The following is an 18,194-nucleotide window of genomic DNA, read 5'->3' as shown; positions in this document are numbered from 1 at the left end:
TAAATTTAATAAATAAAGATTAATATTCATTAGTAGTGAATCTCTATTTAGACATCATACAAAACATTGGGCGATATATTTCTGGCAGCTGCACCATCGCGTCGAGAGGCGAAACCTCTCGAAAAGAACGTGAGGCTTGGTTAACACCATATTTGGGAGCTATTGTTCTTATTACTTATAAGACCTCGTGAAGGCACCATATCTTACATAGATAAAAAAAAAAGTTTCTCGGTGTTGCCACTTATAAACAGACGTAGTGTAAAGCCGACAAAACGGCATTTATATTAAAAAAAACTTAACTACTGGTCATAATGAGACTTAACATCTCATGTCTCAGGATGGCGAGCGCAGTGGAATACCAAACAATACTTTGTAATTCAATGTGTTAGATGGTGTTTCTACTGTTTACGGATGGTCGTATCGCTTACCATCAGGCGAATAGCTCGTCTCGTCATTCAATGCAATAAAAAAAGAGAAAAACAAACAGCACAATATCACATTAGCCATTATACGAAATAATTATATCTCAAAATGACCGCAGTTTCGCATAATGCCCCACTAAACTAACATATGCAATGTCGGATCGTTTAATCAATTATTTCAGTGGGCGCGATACAGAGAGGGGTGCGCTAGGGGTGAAATCTGTAGATTTGTTATGTTAAAGCGAGACAAAAAAACATATATAATTGAAATTATGAAAGCATATTAGGTACATATCGATGGTTGAAAATTGAAATGCTAATTGACAATTGAAATTATGAAAGCATATTAGGTACATATCGTCGGTTGAACGGCTAATTGACTTAAGCGTCATTGTTTTTTCGAAAAATTTTAATTTGTTTAAATAAACATAAAAATGTGCTGATTTTATATAATATGTATGAAACTGAGTGTCGCGAAAAAATGTCGCTTAAGTCAATTAGCATTACAACCGACGATATAGTTAGTGTAGTGTTTGTTCTTAGTATATGTCATGTAATGTATTGTGTTAAGCTAGTATCATGAGTGCAGTGAAATAGTCTAAAATCCTCCATTACTAAACCATAGAGAATTTGCGCAGGGTCAGCTGTCCGGTATGCAATAAAGACAGGTCTACCACAACTAATAATTTTACCGACCATTTGTAGGTACCATGTCATTGTTTGCTAATATATTCGGGATGCCGTTTACTTACTTGCCTACTTACTTGGCTGCTCGGTGGCATAGTTGTATAGCTAGTATGATCACCGCTCTGAGGTGCCGGGTAACAGGTTGGACAAAGTGATACTAGAATTTTCTGATTAGTATCAGCTCGGAGACTAGAATTTGTGCCCTATATCACGATAGACGAGTCTATCACATCATGGAACGGAACACATTTGCCAAACACTTGGTGCACTGGTTGGACCTTTGACTTCCCCATCGGTATCAAAGCGTGTGTTACTTACATAAAAAGTTTGCAGTACCAGTATAAAGATAGATTCTAATAAAACTTGATTATTAAAAACTGAATCTTAATCTGATTTAATCATAGGCAACCCCAGGGGTGACACAAATTGACTAATCACACCCCATAATGACCGGGCGGACGCTTCACCGCGGCTCGGCGGGACAGCCCTGTGTTGATTTTTGACATTAGGGTTGGCAGTTTAAAGTGCTCATTTATCATTTAACAGTGTTGACATGTTTTTGTTACATTAAAACGATTGGATACGAATAGGGTGATGTTTAATTTAATTGTTTTTAATGTCTAAGTTTTTTTGTTTTTCTCTTGTGTTGTCTTATAGGTTATTTAATGGGAACAGTATGAAAATAAATATGGGAGGTGCGCTAATAATATTATTTCTGTTACTTTTTATAATTTGTTAAATATGAAAAATCACACTGAACTACAAACTACAAGAGGAGAGTTTGAAAAAATCACAATTATGTTATAATATATAAAAATAAATGCGTATGTTAAAAAAAAACATGCAGAAACAAATACTTAAAATAACTTTTACCCTAATTTTTTTACCAAGATTCGAACCTGTTACGTCCCTCGCAAGGGTAGCGCATTGTTCAGCGCACCCCACAATATACCCAATTGATATTCGATACACTGGATTCACACGCAAACACCCATTTGTATACAAAACGATCATTTTTGCTACAATTTCCCGAACGATTCTATCGCATTGCTATTTTATTGCCCGGCAAAAGTTAATGTAGTTTGACTGCTGTATTTCTGTTAATGGGATGAAATTAGTCTTTATAGCTGTGAATGAAATTATTATATTGTCGCTTAAATGGCAGTCAAATCTAAGCGACAATCAATAAACTTTTGAGTAATAAAATTCGTAATAATTAATCTATTTATTTTATAAAAATGGAGTAAAATATTACAAAAAAAATCTAGAAATATAACCTAGATTAAATGACGCAGAAAGTCTTCCAATAACAAATTTACACAATACTCATTTTCAGTGTATTTGTCGCTTAGATATTTATGCCTTTATGCGTATATAGACTGTTATTCAACGTTTTATACCATGCATACGACCAATGACCTTGTTTTGCCGTTTATACGTAGAAATCTCGCAAAAACATTCTAAAACAACCGTAATTTTATGACTTTTTTATACCATTGATCATGTTTGCTGATAATTAATAACTTAGAAATTGATAATAATATAATGATTTCTTGTGTTTAAGAAAATGATAGACATTTAAAAAAAAATGATTGTTGGATTTTATGGCGGTTTTTTAATAAGTTCCTCCCTACGTTTCATGGCTTCACAGCCACTTCATAGCCACGGGAAGACTAAGGTGTTGGTCGACCAAAAAGTCACACTTACAATATCCGCCATATATTTTAAAAATATGTATAATTTTATTTTTTTAGTTATTGAAGGTCCGATCTATGCAGAATGAGCTTCGTGTTTTGAAATTTGGCAACCGGTCTTTTGGATTCCGATTTAATAAAATGTAGAACAGGACCCCAGGCTAATGCAAGCTTCCAACGATCTTTTTTTTTCTTTATAATAATATTGTAGTATTCCAGTATTTATTCGTAGTGCTTTGTTTTGTTGTAGAATGGAGGCAACGAACCTGGCGATCTCACCGCGAGAGACCATCAAACCAAGAACCGAACACAAGGCCCTACAGTTAAATAGTAAACCTAACCAAGTAAGTTTAAGGGTGAAATTAGATATTAATTAGCTCCCACCATAATAATAGTCAGTGTAAAGAGCTGTACTCAGTACCTACTGCTTAGAAACGCCATGACAATCTCTTAATATAAAACCTTGTTAATATTCTGCTACTGTCGGTATTTTTAGACACTGTTGACGACTTATATTCAGATTCACTTACATAACTCTTACTAATTAAATCAAATGTCATAGGTTGGCACCGTTCTATTGTATGGCGTTCCCATCGTGTCCCTGGTCATCGAAGGCGTAGAGCGTCTGTGCCTCGCGCAAATATCGAACACGCTACTCAAACAGTTCTCGTACAACGAGATTCACAACCGGCGAGTAGCTCTGGGCATCACGTGCGTACAATGTACTCCAGTACAGCTCGAGATACTGAGGAGAGCTGGAGCGATGCCAGTATCTTCTAGACGATGCGGTGAGTCAAGTGTACATACACTTAAAACTATAGTGACCTATCTCAATATGTCTTTGTTATAAACCTACTTTCTCTACAAATAGTCTTTTTGGAGTTTGGTCACTTTAGTCATAAAATTACGTATAGTACTCGGCAGTGAATATAGAAAAACCTGTTGAAAAGCAAGCAATCAATGAGATAACGTCACACATTGTGATAGGGACAAACCATGTACGAAATCGAACCTTGGGTTTTGTTTATGTAATATTTCAAATGTCCTTTTACGGATTGGAGCTTGGAAAGCTGGTTTTTAATTAATATCAGTTGTAAAACACCGAAAGTACATAAAAGTGGAATAGTGGCGATGAACTGTCACATATTCCCTCCGGCCAGGCCGTAACTACGGTCGACAGTGATCCGGGAACTGGACACGGAGACCACTTCGTGTAACTTTCGAGTGCTGGAGAGTTCGACTCGCGCATCACGTAAGCTGGTTTAAGCCTGACAATAGACACAGTTACTGGTTTACCCTTAATTACAAAATTGAAAAATTTTGGTTTTGGTAATGACATTAAAAGAGCCAGCTTGAGGAATGCCGCCACAGAATCAAGAAAAGGTACTAAGGATATAACGTTTTACCCAGTGATTCAAATATTTTTTTTATGTAACGATTTCTGATAATGTTTCCTTATTCATCATTTCAATGACAGGTATGATCACGAGGCGGGAAGCGGAAAGGCTTTGCAAGTCGTTCCTCGGTGACAACGCGCCGCCGCGTCTGCCCGATGATTTCGCCTTTGCGGTACATCATGAGTGTGCGTGGGGCTGTCGCGGGGCCTTCTTACCTGCTAGGCAAGTAATACTTATCCAGTTATTCACGAATGAAGACACAGGTGATTTGCATAATGATTTCTTATGTTGACGCGATTTTACGGATTTTTTCACGGTTTTTATATTATGATTAGAGGTGACTTGTATAAAATATTATTTCGGAGAGTGATTTAGATGCGGTTATTACCAATGAGTTGATATCTATCTGTCAGGATCGACCGTTATGAATAATGAGTAGGCGAAGCTGTTTGATTAAGTTATACGGACTCTACAACAGATATTGAAAGTAAATTAACTGGCAGATACTTTTGTGCATCATAATCAGACATATTTCTATCACTAGGTACAACTCGTCTCGAGCGAAATGCATAAAATGCGCGTACTGCGGCCTCTTCTTCTCTCCAAACAAGTTCATCTTCCACTCGCACCGCGTCGGCCCCGGAGACAAGTACGTGCAGCCTGATGCTGCCAATTTCAACTCTTGGAGACGGCATATGAAGTTGAGCGGCAGCCCGCCTGATGAAGTGGTTCATGCGTGGGAAGATGTCAAAGCCATGTTCAACGGGGGAACGAGAAAGCGAATGCTCTCGGCTGCTAGGTGAGAACGGGATAGGTGTATGTTGGGTTGCTCTATTTCTGATTTAGTTTTGATACGGTATTTTTAACTTAAAAACTTTAAAAATATTTCTTTCTTAGACAGAAACTGAAAATTAATTTACTCAATAGTTTAACTTTTTCAGTTATATCATATTTTCAAAGAGTTTTTTTTTTATGAATGGCCGAATGACTCGTCGTATTTTTTATACATATATTCAGTCTTTTATATCTTCCTATAACGTCTTATTATAAAGTTCAGCCTAAAATTATGCCTCAGAAGAATGCCGCTTCGCAGGCCGGAGCCGGAAGGCGCGACTGAGGCGAAAAGGCCCGCTGTCAGTCCTCCGAGTGCGCACGCGCCCGTCCCCAGACTGGCTGACTACGTGTGGGGCGCTCGACTGCCGCTGCCGTACGCTATACCTTGGTTGAAGCCGACATTGTGGGCGCCAGGTATTTAGACATCAGTAAACCAAAATTCTTTTTTTTTTTCATATATGATATTTATTGGAATAAAAGCATTTTTGCTTTGTTTATTAAAAACATTTATAAAGAAAAGTATAATGAATACAATTATAATCTCCACATCCTCAGTGGCAGAACCCAAATTTTCGCAAGAATGTTTCATGAGTAACTATTTTTGGGTACAGTATTTCAATTTTAAATAAGTATCTTAATAACTTACATTTCAATATACGTAACCGATTTTGAGTCCGGAATACGGAATATTGATTAGTATTATATTTTCTCTAGGTGCTCTAACAGCGCTAGGCAGCGTAGGCTCAATAGAGGAGCCGCGAGCCTTCCGACCCGTCCGGGGACATCGACTGGATTCCCCACAACTATCACCCATGTCCCCGCCACGATCGCCAAACAGGTGAGAACTAAACATTACCTCAAGCCTTAAGTACACTTATAGGATTCTTAATAAGATAATAAGTAAATGACTATTTCATAAATATATTTGTTTAGCTTCATACATCTTAGTATCTTAGCTTTATTCTACAAAAGGGGTAACCTCTCATCAGTCGACATTCTATCTAAACTCTACACCGCTTAAGACTATTTTGCAAATATAGTTTAATAACGTCATAGTAGATCGCCAATTCCTTCTCCTCGTCGGAGCCGGTCGCCCGCCCGCTCTCCGCTCCGCTCGCCAATCCGCTCGCCGCCCCGCTCGTCGCCTGCACGCTCTACCAAGAGCGACCGCGACAGCGATGAAAGTGTCGACATTGAGACCACGGAGGAAGACCAGCCTAGAGGTGTGGTAAGTGTTTTATGATAAAAATATTCAGGATTGATCTAATTGTATACTAGTATATGGAGTTAGTAATTGGTAAAACGAGATTGAGAGCTTATAACAGGTCTTTTTTGGACTACACCTTAGCATCTACATCTTTTGTCAGACTAACAGTCTAAAATTCTTAACACTAATAGTCTGACTGACAACGAACAGTTTAAAATAGAGTTAATTCTATCGATCTAGATGTCTAAACAAATCACAAAACATAGGAAAATCTAAGGGAGTCAAATCCAATCGGGTTGATTATATTATCTTCCAATTACTGCATGCTTTATCTCCTACTACTACGCGAAGCACTTAAAAGTACTTAAACGATGAACACAAATTGTTTACCAATACGAACAAACATTGTACAACATTTAAAAGAAGTCCGCTTGAATTGTATCAGCATTGAAAACGAAATGACTTGAAAGCCTTTTATAAACTCGCATAAACGTTTCAAAGATGCAATTTAATACCCAAGTATTGAGTGAATCGAGTTATCCACTCAACTTCGTATTTTCTGAGCTCTCGAGCAAACGGAGCCATCGTTTGGATCCAATTTAAAAAGTTAGAAAAGGAAAATTTTTCCAATCACGGTGTACTTCTGTAATCGGCATGATTAGTTTTTTCCGCATTTTTCTAAATGGAACACGTTTTAAATCTCTTTAAAATTATCGTCTATATTGAACGTGAAACACCACTATTCGCGATTAAATAAATGTTGTGCCGTTCAGAAGCTGCAAAATTAAACAAAGTGATATAATTAATGCATTGATTAATTTTATACAGTTTCAAACATTAGCCAATTTAAGTTCGAACGGTGTCCGCCGTCGTCCCGCGGGTGGCGCGCCATTTTATCAAAATGGCCGCCACCAACGCTTTGTCACGTCGTAAACTGTGTAATTACTGGCGGGGCGAATTCAAATGGACTTCATTTCGGTTTTAAATAAGAGAAAATGTTTAATTTAGTACCGATCGGCTCGGCCCGGCGCGGACCAATTAATTGGGGATTACGTTTTAGTGCGCGTGCAAAAGATTTTTGTATCTACCTGTGGGTTTTTTCGTTTTGAATATTGAGCAAGCCGCCAACTTGCTGTAATTAGTATGTTCCTTTATTTTTGTTTCTCCAAAACAAATCTATTTTTTGTCAGGAAGAAGTGGGCATTTTTTTATACGAGTCACGTCCCACAGATAAAACACCTCCAGATTGTTTTGTGATAACTAAAGTTACGAAGCGTTCTAATACATCTAAAAAAAGACAAAATCCTCAGAAATTAGAAACTGTTGAATAAGTTATACGCAATGACTCCATTTTGACTGGAAATTAAATTACACAATAATTATTAGGATTACATAATGCTGTCGTTAGATGTAAGTAGTTATTTACCATGATTGAAAGGCGCGGGATGTAAATAAAAGAGGCGTTTGAGCCTCTAACAAGCGCTGTGAAGGCAAGTAATTAACGCGCCTTCGGAGCCGCCCTTAATACCTTCAAAGGAACCACTAGAGATGCTTCCATACAGAATTATACTATAAGGACGTTGATAAAGTTTTTGAGGTATAATGTATATGACTTTTAGTTTTCATTTAGGTAAGATCAATGTGAAGTCTGCCATTCTGCACTAGGCCAGCGTGGTGGACTAAGGCCTAATCCCTCTCAGTAGTAGAGGAGACCCGTGCCTAGCAATGGAAGACAGGGCTGATATTTGTTCATTTTAATGTGCTTATCAATAATTATTATTGGATAATGTCAGGTTTAAAATTTATCTTTGTTACCAAAAACAGTCAACCTTTGAATAGAAATAATTAAGAATCTTCTGGAATAATTCATTCCGAATTACTTTTGCAAGTTTTATGCTATCTCTCTGCTAAATAAATAATAAAATCAAAGAATTTATTTTAACAAAGCCCCTAGTAAATAAATCATAAATTATAGATATTAATACCGCAGTACCAGTCAACCGTTACTCCATCAATTGGCCATATTGGTAAAAATTTAAAATATAAACCTGAGTAAAACTATAGGTGAGCCACATCTCTATTTGGCCTTCGTAATTTCTGTGCTTAGGAGTCCTTGTTAGAGATTAAGCGTATAATAGTGCACGAGTATTCAATAATGAACATTCCCAGAATAGGGTTAGAGCCTTAGAAAACGAATAATTCTAAAAACCAGAACTTCAACGTGTATAAAATGTTTGTTATAATAATTTCCTGAAATTGTATTTATTTTTGTATATTTTAAGCTTTTAAGTAAGTCTGATTTGTAATAAACAATTTTAATTTTAATACAAATTATCCGGAAATTCAAACAAGAATATACATTCACATTTCTAAAAAATGCATTCAAAACTCTAAATAAAAAAAAACAGTACTGTACAAAAGACCGCTCAAACAAAAACAAGCAATATAATTCATAACCTTTTTGTTACTTTGACGTTCTAAACTGCCCAGATTATTAATCTAATTACTTACCTGACGAAGTGTCCTCAGGCAAACCGGGCTCCAATTTCGCAATCACATTAGGTTTAGGCCGATCGGAGCCTAGATTAAAATGTGATCGCCAGGCTGATCAGGGAGTGCAATCGGATTACCGTTGCCGTCGGCTCTCCGCATATTGAATTGATTGTCTAAAGCGTTGCCGTGTACAACGCAGTGTAACAATAGGGTTGGGGTTCAAAAAAATATTTCAATGTTACCATATTTAGATTAGTGGACGTAAATACAGTCTTTGAGGCGGCGGCGCTAATCAATCATAAGTTCATTTGTTAATTAAAAACAGATATAAAATTGGATTAAATTTAAAGATTATACTTTTAGGAAGTGTTTTTTATTGAAGGCCTCAATGTTAATGTTGTAAATATAAATATCTGCTTTACGACATTTATATCAATATTATACTTTGAGACTCTAAATTCATATTTTGACCATCTTAAAACTACGAAACACAATATGCCCAATTATAAAATAAAAATATATTCAACGCAGTGGCACCCCTACGTCACCCCCACAAGGGCGTGTACAAACACTCAACACTCGATCATAAGCTGTTCAACAACTCGATTATTTATTAAATTAAAACGATGGATCCGGTGTCTTCTGTATTGTTTATACGAGTATTTCATTTACGTTTTAACTTATGTTTTGCTGTTCATTTGCCTTTTTATATTGTAATTATACTAGCCTTTGCTCAAGGCTTCGCCCGCGTGTATGGGTTTTCTGAGATAAAGATCCCGCTATTTATCTTCCCGGGATATAAAGGATAACTTATAAGCTTTCTCTTAAACTGTCTCCATATCAAATTTTATAAAAATCCGTTCAGTAAATTTTGAGAAAAGCGATAACATACAGACAAACAAAAAAGGGGACTTTGTTTTATAATATGTATAGATTATATTGAGTAAAGATAATGACATTGGTAAAATAGCCGTTGAAAACAAACTACCTTCTATTGACTACACAATATTAATTTTAGATACCTAAGTGACAGTAATGAAGAATAAGGTTATAAATTGTGAGAAATGCACTGTATTAAAATGTAGCTTACACTAATAATATTATTTATAAAGATAAAACATGGATGTTTGTGTGTGTTGTATCTCTAGAAACACTAAAGCCATTCTACACACTGAACTTTTACCAACAAAAGTTACTACATACTCGTACAAGCAAATAACACACCCAAACATAAAGATACGTCTGCTTTGCAACTTATTTTTAACAATACATTACCAAAGCGTGTACCAGCATAGGAATACGTGCTCGCCGAGTGATTTATAAAACGCATCAAGTGCCACAATGGGAACGTCCCAGCAATCCCAGCCAAGTATCTATTAGCTACGTGGCCCGCTTACCGATTGGCGCGCGCAAATGTGTTTATTTCGTCTTAGACCAGATTACGGCAATACGTCTTGATGTAGCTAAAAAGTTTTTTGGTTAAAAGTTCGCTTTTGGGGATGTAGCTAGAAGTTCGTGGCTTGTAGCTAGGGAGTGATGGTGTAGTTTGGTGATATAAGTACTTATGGATGACGTTAAGTTTTGACTTTGTATAAGCAACTTTATTTAAGTAATGATTAAATATTCTCACCTTGACTTATCATAAGCGCAATTATGTTTGTCGACGTGATGGATAAACATGTTATTTTCTAGTTTTATTTAAGGTAATATAAGTGCAACATGCCTGTCAACGCGGATTTTTGTGTTATCAAAAACGTATAAGTTGCGGGTATGAAAAAGCTATTGAAATTAATCATGATCTAAGTTTTGTTGTTTTTGTAACCATACCATCAATTGAATATATTTTAATTATCGTTTTATATATTAAATAAGCCATTAACAATGAACCAATAGTCTACTTCAAATTCGACGAAGCAATTCAAATTTATTTAATGATTGCAAGTAAATAGATAAAATATCGTTAGCTAGTTAAATGATTGCAGCAAATAAACACAAATAAGATCAAATTAATTCACAAGCACATGAGAGATGTGAGCTAATAGAATGTGCATAAACAATAATCATCCGATTACAATGCAGATGTTTGCCGGCGGCGGCTCCTCCGGGACCTCAGGGACTCCAATTAATTACATGCTTCACACTACAACACAAATTTATTATTAGTTTTGTTTCAATTTAGCTAATGTCGGATTATTTGTCTTTAATTAAATTTTAATTTTTTTTAATGATTTCTTATATTTACGCGAATGTTAGACATTAAAATACTAAAATAATAAATTTTTGTTTTAAATATATTTCTATGCTTTGGATGAAATAAATGTTCTCATTTATACATATTTAATTAATAATAAACCTTTAATCTTTAAACCGTTGCAGGCGTTGATACGAAAAATATACTTACTTTAATATATTCGAGAATGACATAATAAACTTATAGATTTTTATTTGGGTTAGTAACAAATGATAAGCCTGGCTACACTTACAATTAAGTCCATCCCTACGCGCAAAATAATTAAATGTAACTCTGGCTGAAATACAAAGATCATTTGGAAAAATAATAAAGCTAACAAAAGAGGGGGCATTTAATTTGCGCCTACGATTCTGAATAACAAAATTAATGTTCCGCACACGCTGGCACCGATAAAAATGGCCGACCGAAATGTCATCCCCCAAACGGAGTAAATAAAAAAATGTAAATGTCACGGCGGCATTTATAAGTAAAGTTATGGGCCACGAGGCAACATGTTCCAAATGTGTTAACTAGATATTGGGGTAAGCAAACAAACAGTAAGAAAAAACATTTTTTATAGAGTACTGTAAGTAAAAATTTTCTTACTTACACCCGTTGTTAATAATCTATCCCAATCCGATTCCGAGAATGAACCAATCGAAAGAACTTATTTGTAAGCATGACAAAAAAAAATCTTAATTCTGATTGGTCCACTTTTGAAATAGATCGAAAACAGCGTTTGGGCTTGTTTATTAAAAATGGCGGATATTCAAGAACAGCTATGGTAACTTTTAATTGCAGCAGTAGGCAACAGTTTTCGACCACAAAGAATAGATTAATTAATGCTCGGCGTAGTCTGTGTGAAAAAAATAATAATTCGAATACTAATGAAAAATAATGGGAAAATGTTTGCTCTATGCTATACTCTATTCATTTTCTTTGAGGCCTGCAAAGTATCCTCATTTCTTCTAAAACTGAAAATATCCACGAGAATTGAAGATCCGTTCAAGTTACATATCCCGCTTGCCATTAATTTCTCGTTTTCTGGTCTATGCTATAAAAATATAGAAACCGACTTTTTTCCCAAGAATTATGGACATAATATTCTCATTATATCCATAAACAATAATTTTATTACACGGAACGATTTGAACGAACGATTGAATGAATAATAAATAACATGTTACGGTCATTAATGGATTTTGTTTTAATAAAACAAATGTCGCCGTATTGTTGTGTGTTTAAGGAATGTAATTCGTTTTATTGTTCCAAGATTGATATGAAGATATGGCAGGTCAATGTAATCGAATTTCTTAATGACTTTTATATGTAATCATACAACATTTTCTATAAATAATGAAGTATTTAGTAAGTGAGGTCCTTAGATTTTTTTTGTTATGTTCACAGTAGAAAAAATGTGTTAAAAATATGTTTATTTATAAAAATAATAGATAACGGTGTTACAAAAGCAACATTTTTATAAATTCCGCTGATTCCGATTTTGTAAACCGAGCAGAACGATTTTTTCAAACTGGCAACCTACAACATGAATTGGACCATAAAAAAATAAAAATATAGAAAGTAGGTCGTATTGAGTTTTCGGCTTGCATTGAGTCCACGTTCCATATGACACCGGTCGCAACTCACACAATGAGACTACATTCGACACAATAGAAGCCAGGTGGACGACGGACAGTATGTGCAATACCTAAACAAAGATGGGACAGCCTTTAAATTTTTGAAAGTAAAAGTAAAATAAAATAAAATACAGCATTAAAAAGTACTACATACTTAGTAATAGTAATAAACATTTATAGTACACAATACGCATAAAAAAATATAAGATAAAAAAGAAAAAAAATGAAGCCGTTGTTAATTTTGAATTTCCTACTCTTAAATCTTATTGAGTGCCTCGATATGCCAACTCGACGTAGTTTACATACAATTATAATTCAGCTTTAAATATTCCTAGATTATTCTTCTCCCTCACTCAATCGCACCCTCTCGATAGTAAACTTGACACTTTAATGATTCCTTTATTGTAAACTACTTCGGTGTAGCTTGCGGCTTCACCTAGATAGAAAGCCTTCCCCACTACAAAAGTCCCTAAATGACTTGTAATTTATACCACTATCTCTATGAGGCTAGCGTCATTTATTGCATAATTCCTACAGGTAAAAATTACCGGAAGAAGAGGTAATTTAAATTTTAATACAAGATATTTATGGCATACCTGAGTGCGAAACTTAATCCAAATTTGTTCAACGGCTTCTCCGTTTACTTCTAACAAATATTCAAGGACATGTACAAATGTTTTCATAAGCACTCTCATTCATATCTTAGTCTTACTGTATATAACAATGACTGCCTCGGTAGCGTGGTTTTAACTGTACACGGTACAAGTACGACTGCCGCGCTGAGGTCCTGGGTTCGAATCCCGGATCGGGCCAAAATAATTGTGACTGGGTTTTCCATCTTAAAAATTACTCAGTTACAGCTCGGAGTCAGGAAGTTGGCGGTGTGATTCCCCCGTGCCTCGGAAAGCACGTAAAGCCGTTGGTCCTGCGCCTGATCTCTCTCCGGTCATGTCGGATTGCCGTCTCACCGAAATATGAGAGTGAAGGAACAGAGAGTGCACTATAATATATCCTGCGTACCTGGCTGAAGTCCGTTGAGATTGGCCGCCGTGGTCGAAATTCGGCTAGGAGGTATTCATTCATATAATAATATACAGTAAGAGTAAGGTAAGATAACGTGTAAAGTTAAGCTTCCTTACTGTCATGGGTTCTTGATAGGTAGCCATCACCTAACAAATCGTATTTGAATAAAACAGTGATATGTTTTAAAAACCAAAACATTTGCACGCGATCGCTTAAACTGTGTTAGTGGTACTCAAAGCTATTTATTATTTAAAACAAAATGACAATTACGCCATTGTATTCCGCCGAAGCGTTGGCTTTACGTAAATAATTATACGGAACCAACATGAATTGTTTATGAGCGCGGGTGACCACACGCCGGGAAATGTCGTTATGTATTATCAGAATTTATTAAAAGCACTTGTTTTATAAGGAATTTAAATGATTTCATTGAAAAGTAAATGAAAATGTGCGATGAGTTTCTTAAATTCTCAACTAGTGCATGTACTCTGACTTTAATTCCCACTTTATCACGTAATAATGAGAACCTATCAACATTTTGAGGAATATTAGTTATTACCAAAGTTAAGTCACGTCCGTTTTGGATCAAAAAGCAATACTAATATTGTTTGACTAATCAAGGATCGAATGAATCAAGGATCTTACCGGTATCATAGAGTTAAATTTAGTTGTAGATTTTTTTCATAGTAATTGCGCAGTCGCAATAGCTTTAGGGTCTAAAAGGTACTAGAGCGGGTCAAGTGACAGACTTCAAGCTAGGTTTTCAATGAAGGTCGTTTCTAGAATTTTGTCAGTGGTTATTGTGGGTAAGTAAGTGTTCAGAAAGAACAAGAATAATTGCTAACTTTGTGCGTAATTTCCTCAATATTTTGTTTTTTAAACTAGGTACCCGTAGGAAATATATAATATAATATTGATTTGTTCACCTTTATGGCGCTATTCTGTGCCTATACATTAAAAGTCCGTATACATTATTTCATATCATTTTCACCAAGCTACAGGGAAAGTTAGCCTCTAGCAAGATTACTTTTTTAAGAAAAAAAAACCTAAGGAATCCGAACTATTCAGCCACATTCTTTTTTATTGAAAATCAATGCAAAGCTAAATTATTGCATCAGCGTGAGGAGACAGTGGTTATATTTAAGTAATTGCAGCGCATATGACGTGACTGATCTGATAACTCGCTCTCGTGACGCTAATCGTAATAAACATAGTTGGTTATCACGAATGTTTAACTTTACTATAGAATCAGTGGTAAAACTTGAATTAATAACATTTAAATTGCCTGTGGTATTTAATACACACTCACGCCTTTATTCTCCGGATGGGTAGATAGAGAAGTAACCAGTGTAGATATTTCCCCAGTTTTCATTATGTGTATTCCGTTTCACGATGTGATGGCAGAGCCTATCTCCATATCTAACCCAAATACCAGACTCGAAAAATCCAATATCACTAATCGACCCGGAATTCAAATTTCGAACCCTTAAAGCGTTGGTCATACCGCGCATTATATAACTATACCGACATACAGGTATTTAACATTGTTTACTTGGTAGACGCAGTTTGCAGAATGGCTTATTTTTTACGACTGAATAATTTCAACTTACCAGGGATTCGATTCTCTACAAATAGTTTCAAATCTATACAACGTATTAGGCGATTCGCCAATCGAATTCAAGATCTCCTCGTCGGAATTCTCTATAAACAGCCACTACAGAAGGCGACCAGCATATTTCTCATATTCTTAAATAAGTAATTGAGATGATACTCATATAATTTTCGTACCCGCTCAGTCTATCCAAAACTCTACATTGAAATTATACCTAAATTATGTAATATTCGTACAATTAACCGTTCTATGAAAAATAAGAAACAGTAATTAAAAATTCCGGTGATAAAGGAAAAATATTATATTGTTACTAAGTTCCCGACGGTAAAACTCCGGAATGTTCCAGAGTTGCACATGGCCCTGTCGGAGTGCGCCGACTCCTCGGCCCGACGACTCCTGTTGGACAGCGCTGGTGCCCAAGGTGGAGCGAGAAGACGAGGCGCGCGTGGAGCCCTGGCGCCTCCCGGACCTCAGGCCGGCACGGCACTACATGCATGATCGTGGTGAGGGAATATAATAGATAATATAGCAAGTTAGTTTATTTTTTTTGTTATTACAAATAGAAATTCTTTATGGCGGAATGTAAGTACATACATATAGGTGATTTTTAAATATAAAAAATGTTCCAATACATTCTACCGGGATAGGTACCAGTGTGCAATACTTACTACTTTAGTACACAGTGCTACTACTTTTACATCGCTTTTTTATATGTGGTTTGATATATCAAATAAATATTTATTATAACTGCAGTTAATTTAAAACCTAACTTAACCTACTTAACAAAAGCCTTACCAATTATAATTCCAATAAAATTGTATCCAATGCCTTCCATTAGAAGATCAATATGATCGTTATTGCACATTTTATAAAATATTTGTAAATCATGTTTTAGTAGGTATGAGGTCCTGACGTGTGTGAAAATTAGATGTATAAGTACTTAATTTTTACCCAAAGTTAGGGGTACTACAAATAATATCTACTTTAAAAGTGATCTGTCTTTTTATTTTCGATTAAAGTTTACTGAAACATAAAGAGGTTCTATTGGGGTAAGTAACTGCCAGTACGTGGGTTTCCAAGATGGTAATTAGCGCGGGATTATAGCGTTACCTAGTTACAGGGATCAATATCGAGTAATTAACATCGTACTTAACGGGACTTTCTTGGAAATCTATACTCGGGGATTCCATTTTAAAATCAGTTAGGTTTATACAAAACTCGACAGCGTGAAATGTAAGTTGGTACCTTATAACCTCAAGGCGAGGGATATTTTGACATCCTTCTGTCTTAAAACAGTTAATTTACATTGGTTTACGATAAGGGCGTCGCTGCTCCCCCCCCCCCCCCCTCTAGAGGTTCTAAAACTCGAATGAATTCATCAATTCCATTCCTAATATTCCGTACGCTCAATTACGCTCTGCTCTATGTTATTGTTAAAGCGGGAGGGGGGGAGTGGGGAAGGCACATGTGCTTTCGATTTTACCTACAATTCATAGTTGTCTCATTCTCCATATCAACTTGAATTACATGCGGAGAAAATTTACTTTGTTGGACATGTGGCGCCATCTATTGCTTTATTTTAAATGGCAACTGAACTTAAATGTGTTTGATATTTTAATATATTATTATTGAAATATTGTTTTTGTTTTATTTGATAATTATTTAAATCGTTTTTATATTTTTACAGAGGTTGACAGCTGCGCAGCATGCGTCGCACCTTTGCCATTGCTGCCCCCGCCAGCACCGGCGCCTCATTAGCTGAATATAAATCCAAATTACTGCCATGGTTAAGAAATCATAAACTATTATGATTCGTAACATACGTATAGTTTTTTAAATGTTTTTTTTATTTTATTTACGTTTTGAATTTAACAGCTGTTAGATTCAAGTTTATATTTTAAAATTGATGTTTACCGTCAATAACCACTAGATGGCACTATTTTGCAGTATATTGAAAACTAGTTGTAAAAAGCACTAGAGGGCGCTAAATATGAAAATGTACATAATAACGTAATTTAGTATCTTTGAATTGTGTTCATGCAATAATACGATTATTTTATAAAAAGTTTATTTAAATATTGGTTTTCAAGGTTAGTATAATATTATATTATGAATTTAAGTTTCATTTAGCTTTTATAAATAAAGAAAGCAATAGTCGATTTAGGTCTGTGATAGAGTGGCATCTTCGAGATGTTAGACGATTGTTTAATCATAATTATTATTGTTATACTTAGAGGCTGTTTATACAAAAAGGTTCCACTTTAGAATTGTTTCCTATTCATTTGAATTAGTTCAGTATTCTTATATAAACAGTTTTATATAGAAATCTACTCAGTGGTATTTGAATAAATGTAAATCCTGCAAAACTAAAAATCCATAGTATAATGCTAATAGGTACCTCTAACTTTGCGCTTTACAGATTAATAATTTTGATTATATTTTTTATGTATCACTAAGTGTGACAGAATAAGCATATTTGGAAAAAAATATAAATATCATCAGTCAATAGTAATAAAAGTTACATTATCTGAAGTCAATCATTCTATTTTAAAATAATCTGTATTTGGGCTTTATTTCTGTCTATATTATATCTATTCGAATAATATATAGTTTATTAAAGATCTTGTAAAAAAATTCTAATTTAAATTGTAAATATTATTATTTATGATAATTAGTATTATTAGTATAAGTCTTCTCTAATTGTAATAAATTGAGTAACGAAAATTTAGAAAACTATGTAATGAAATTCTATGAGTCCTGAATTGGAACGTTTCGGCATTCAATAACTGATCTTCAATACATATCATAGTGCGTCTATTGTAATTATAATGCATTAAAATGTAGTCACTATAATATAGCTGCACAAATAAATTTAAAAAACTGTAAAATTTTGTTTAATTTATTTACCGATAACATTATATTAATTTTGATATTCTCCATTTAAGTTCATCACTATTT

At 35.0% G+C, this 18,194-nt stretch overlaps 1 protein-coding gene across 1 annotated transcript; it reads left to right on the top strand.

The window, feature by feature from the left end:
• The first annotated feature begins 3,054 nt into the window (after nt 1-3,054).
• LOC115444169 (SKI family transcriptional corepressor 2) lies at nt 3,055-16,994 on the top strand. The gene is made up of 9 exons (XM_030169840.1): nt 3,055-3,147; nt 3,366-3,591; nt 4,281-4,422; nt 4,745-4,999; nt 5,276-5,448; nt 5,749-5,872; nt 6,094-6,262; nt 15,583-15,739; nt 16,924-16,994. Exons 1-9 carry the CDS (start codon nt 3,055-3,057, stop codon nt 16,992-16,994), a joined length of 1,410 nt encoding a protein of 469 aa, XP_030025700.1.
• Nucleotides 16,995-18,194: the final 1,200 nt, after the last annotated feature.

The sequence above is a fragment of the Manduca sexta genome, chromosome 8 (genome assembly GCF_014839805.1).
Source record: "Manduca sexta isolate Smith_Timp_Sample1 chromosome 8, JHU_Msex_v1.0, whole genome shotgun sequence".
NCBI lineage: Eukaryota > Metazoa > Arthropoda > Insecta > Lepidoptera > Sphingidae > Manduca > Manduca sexta.
Note: the sequence above shows the minus strand (reverse complement) of the source record. Positions and strands in the feature narration are given on the sequence as shown.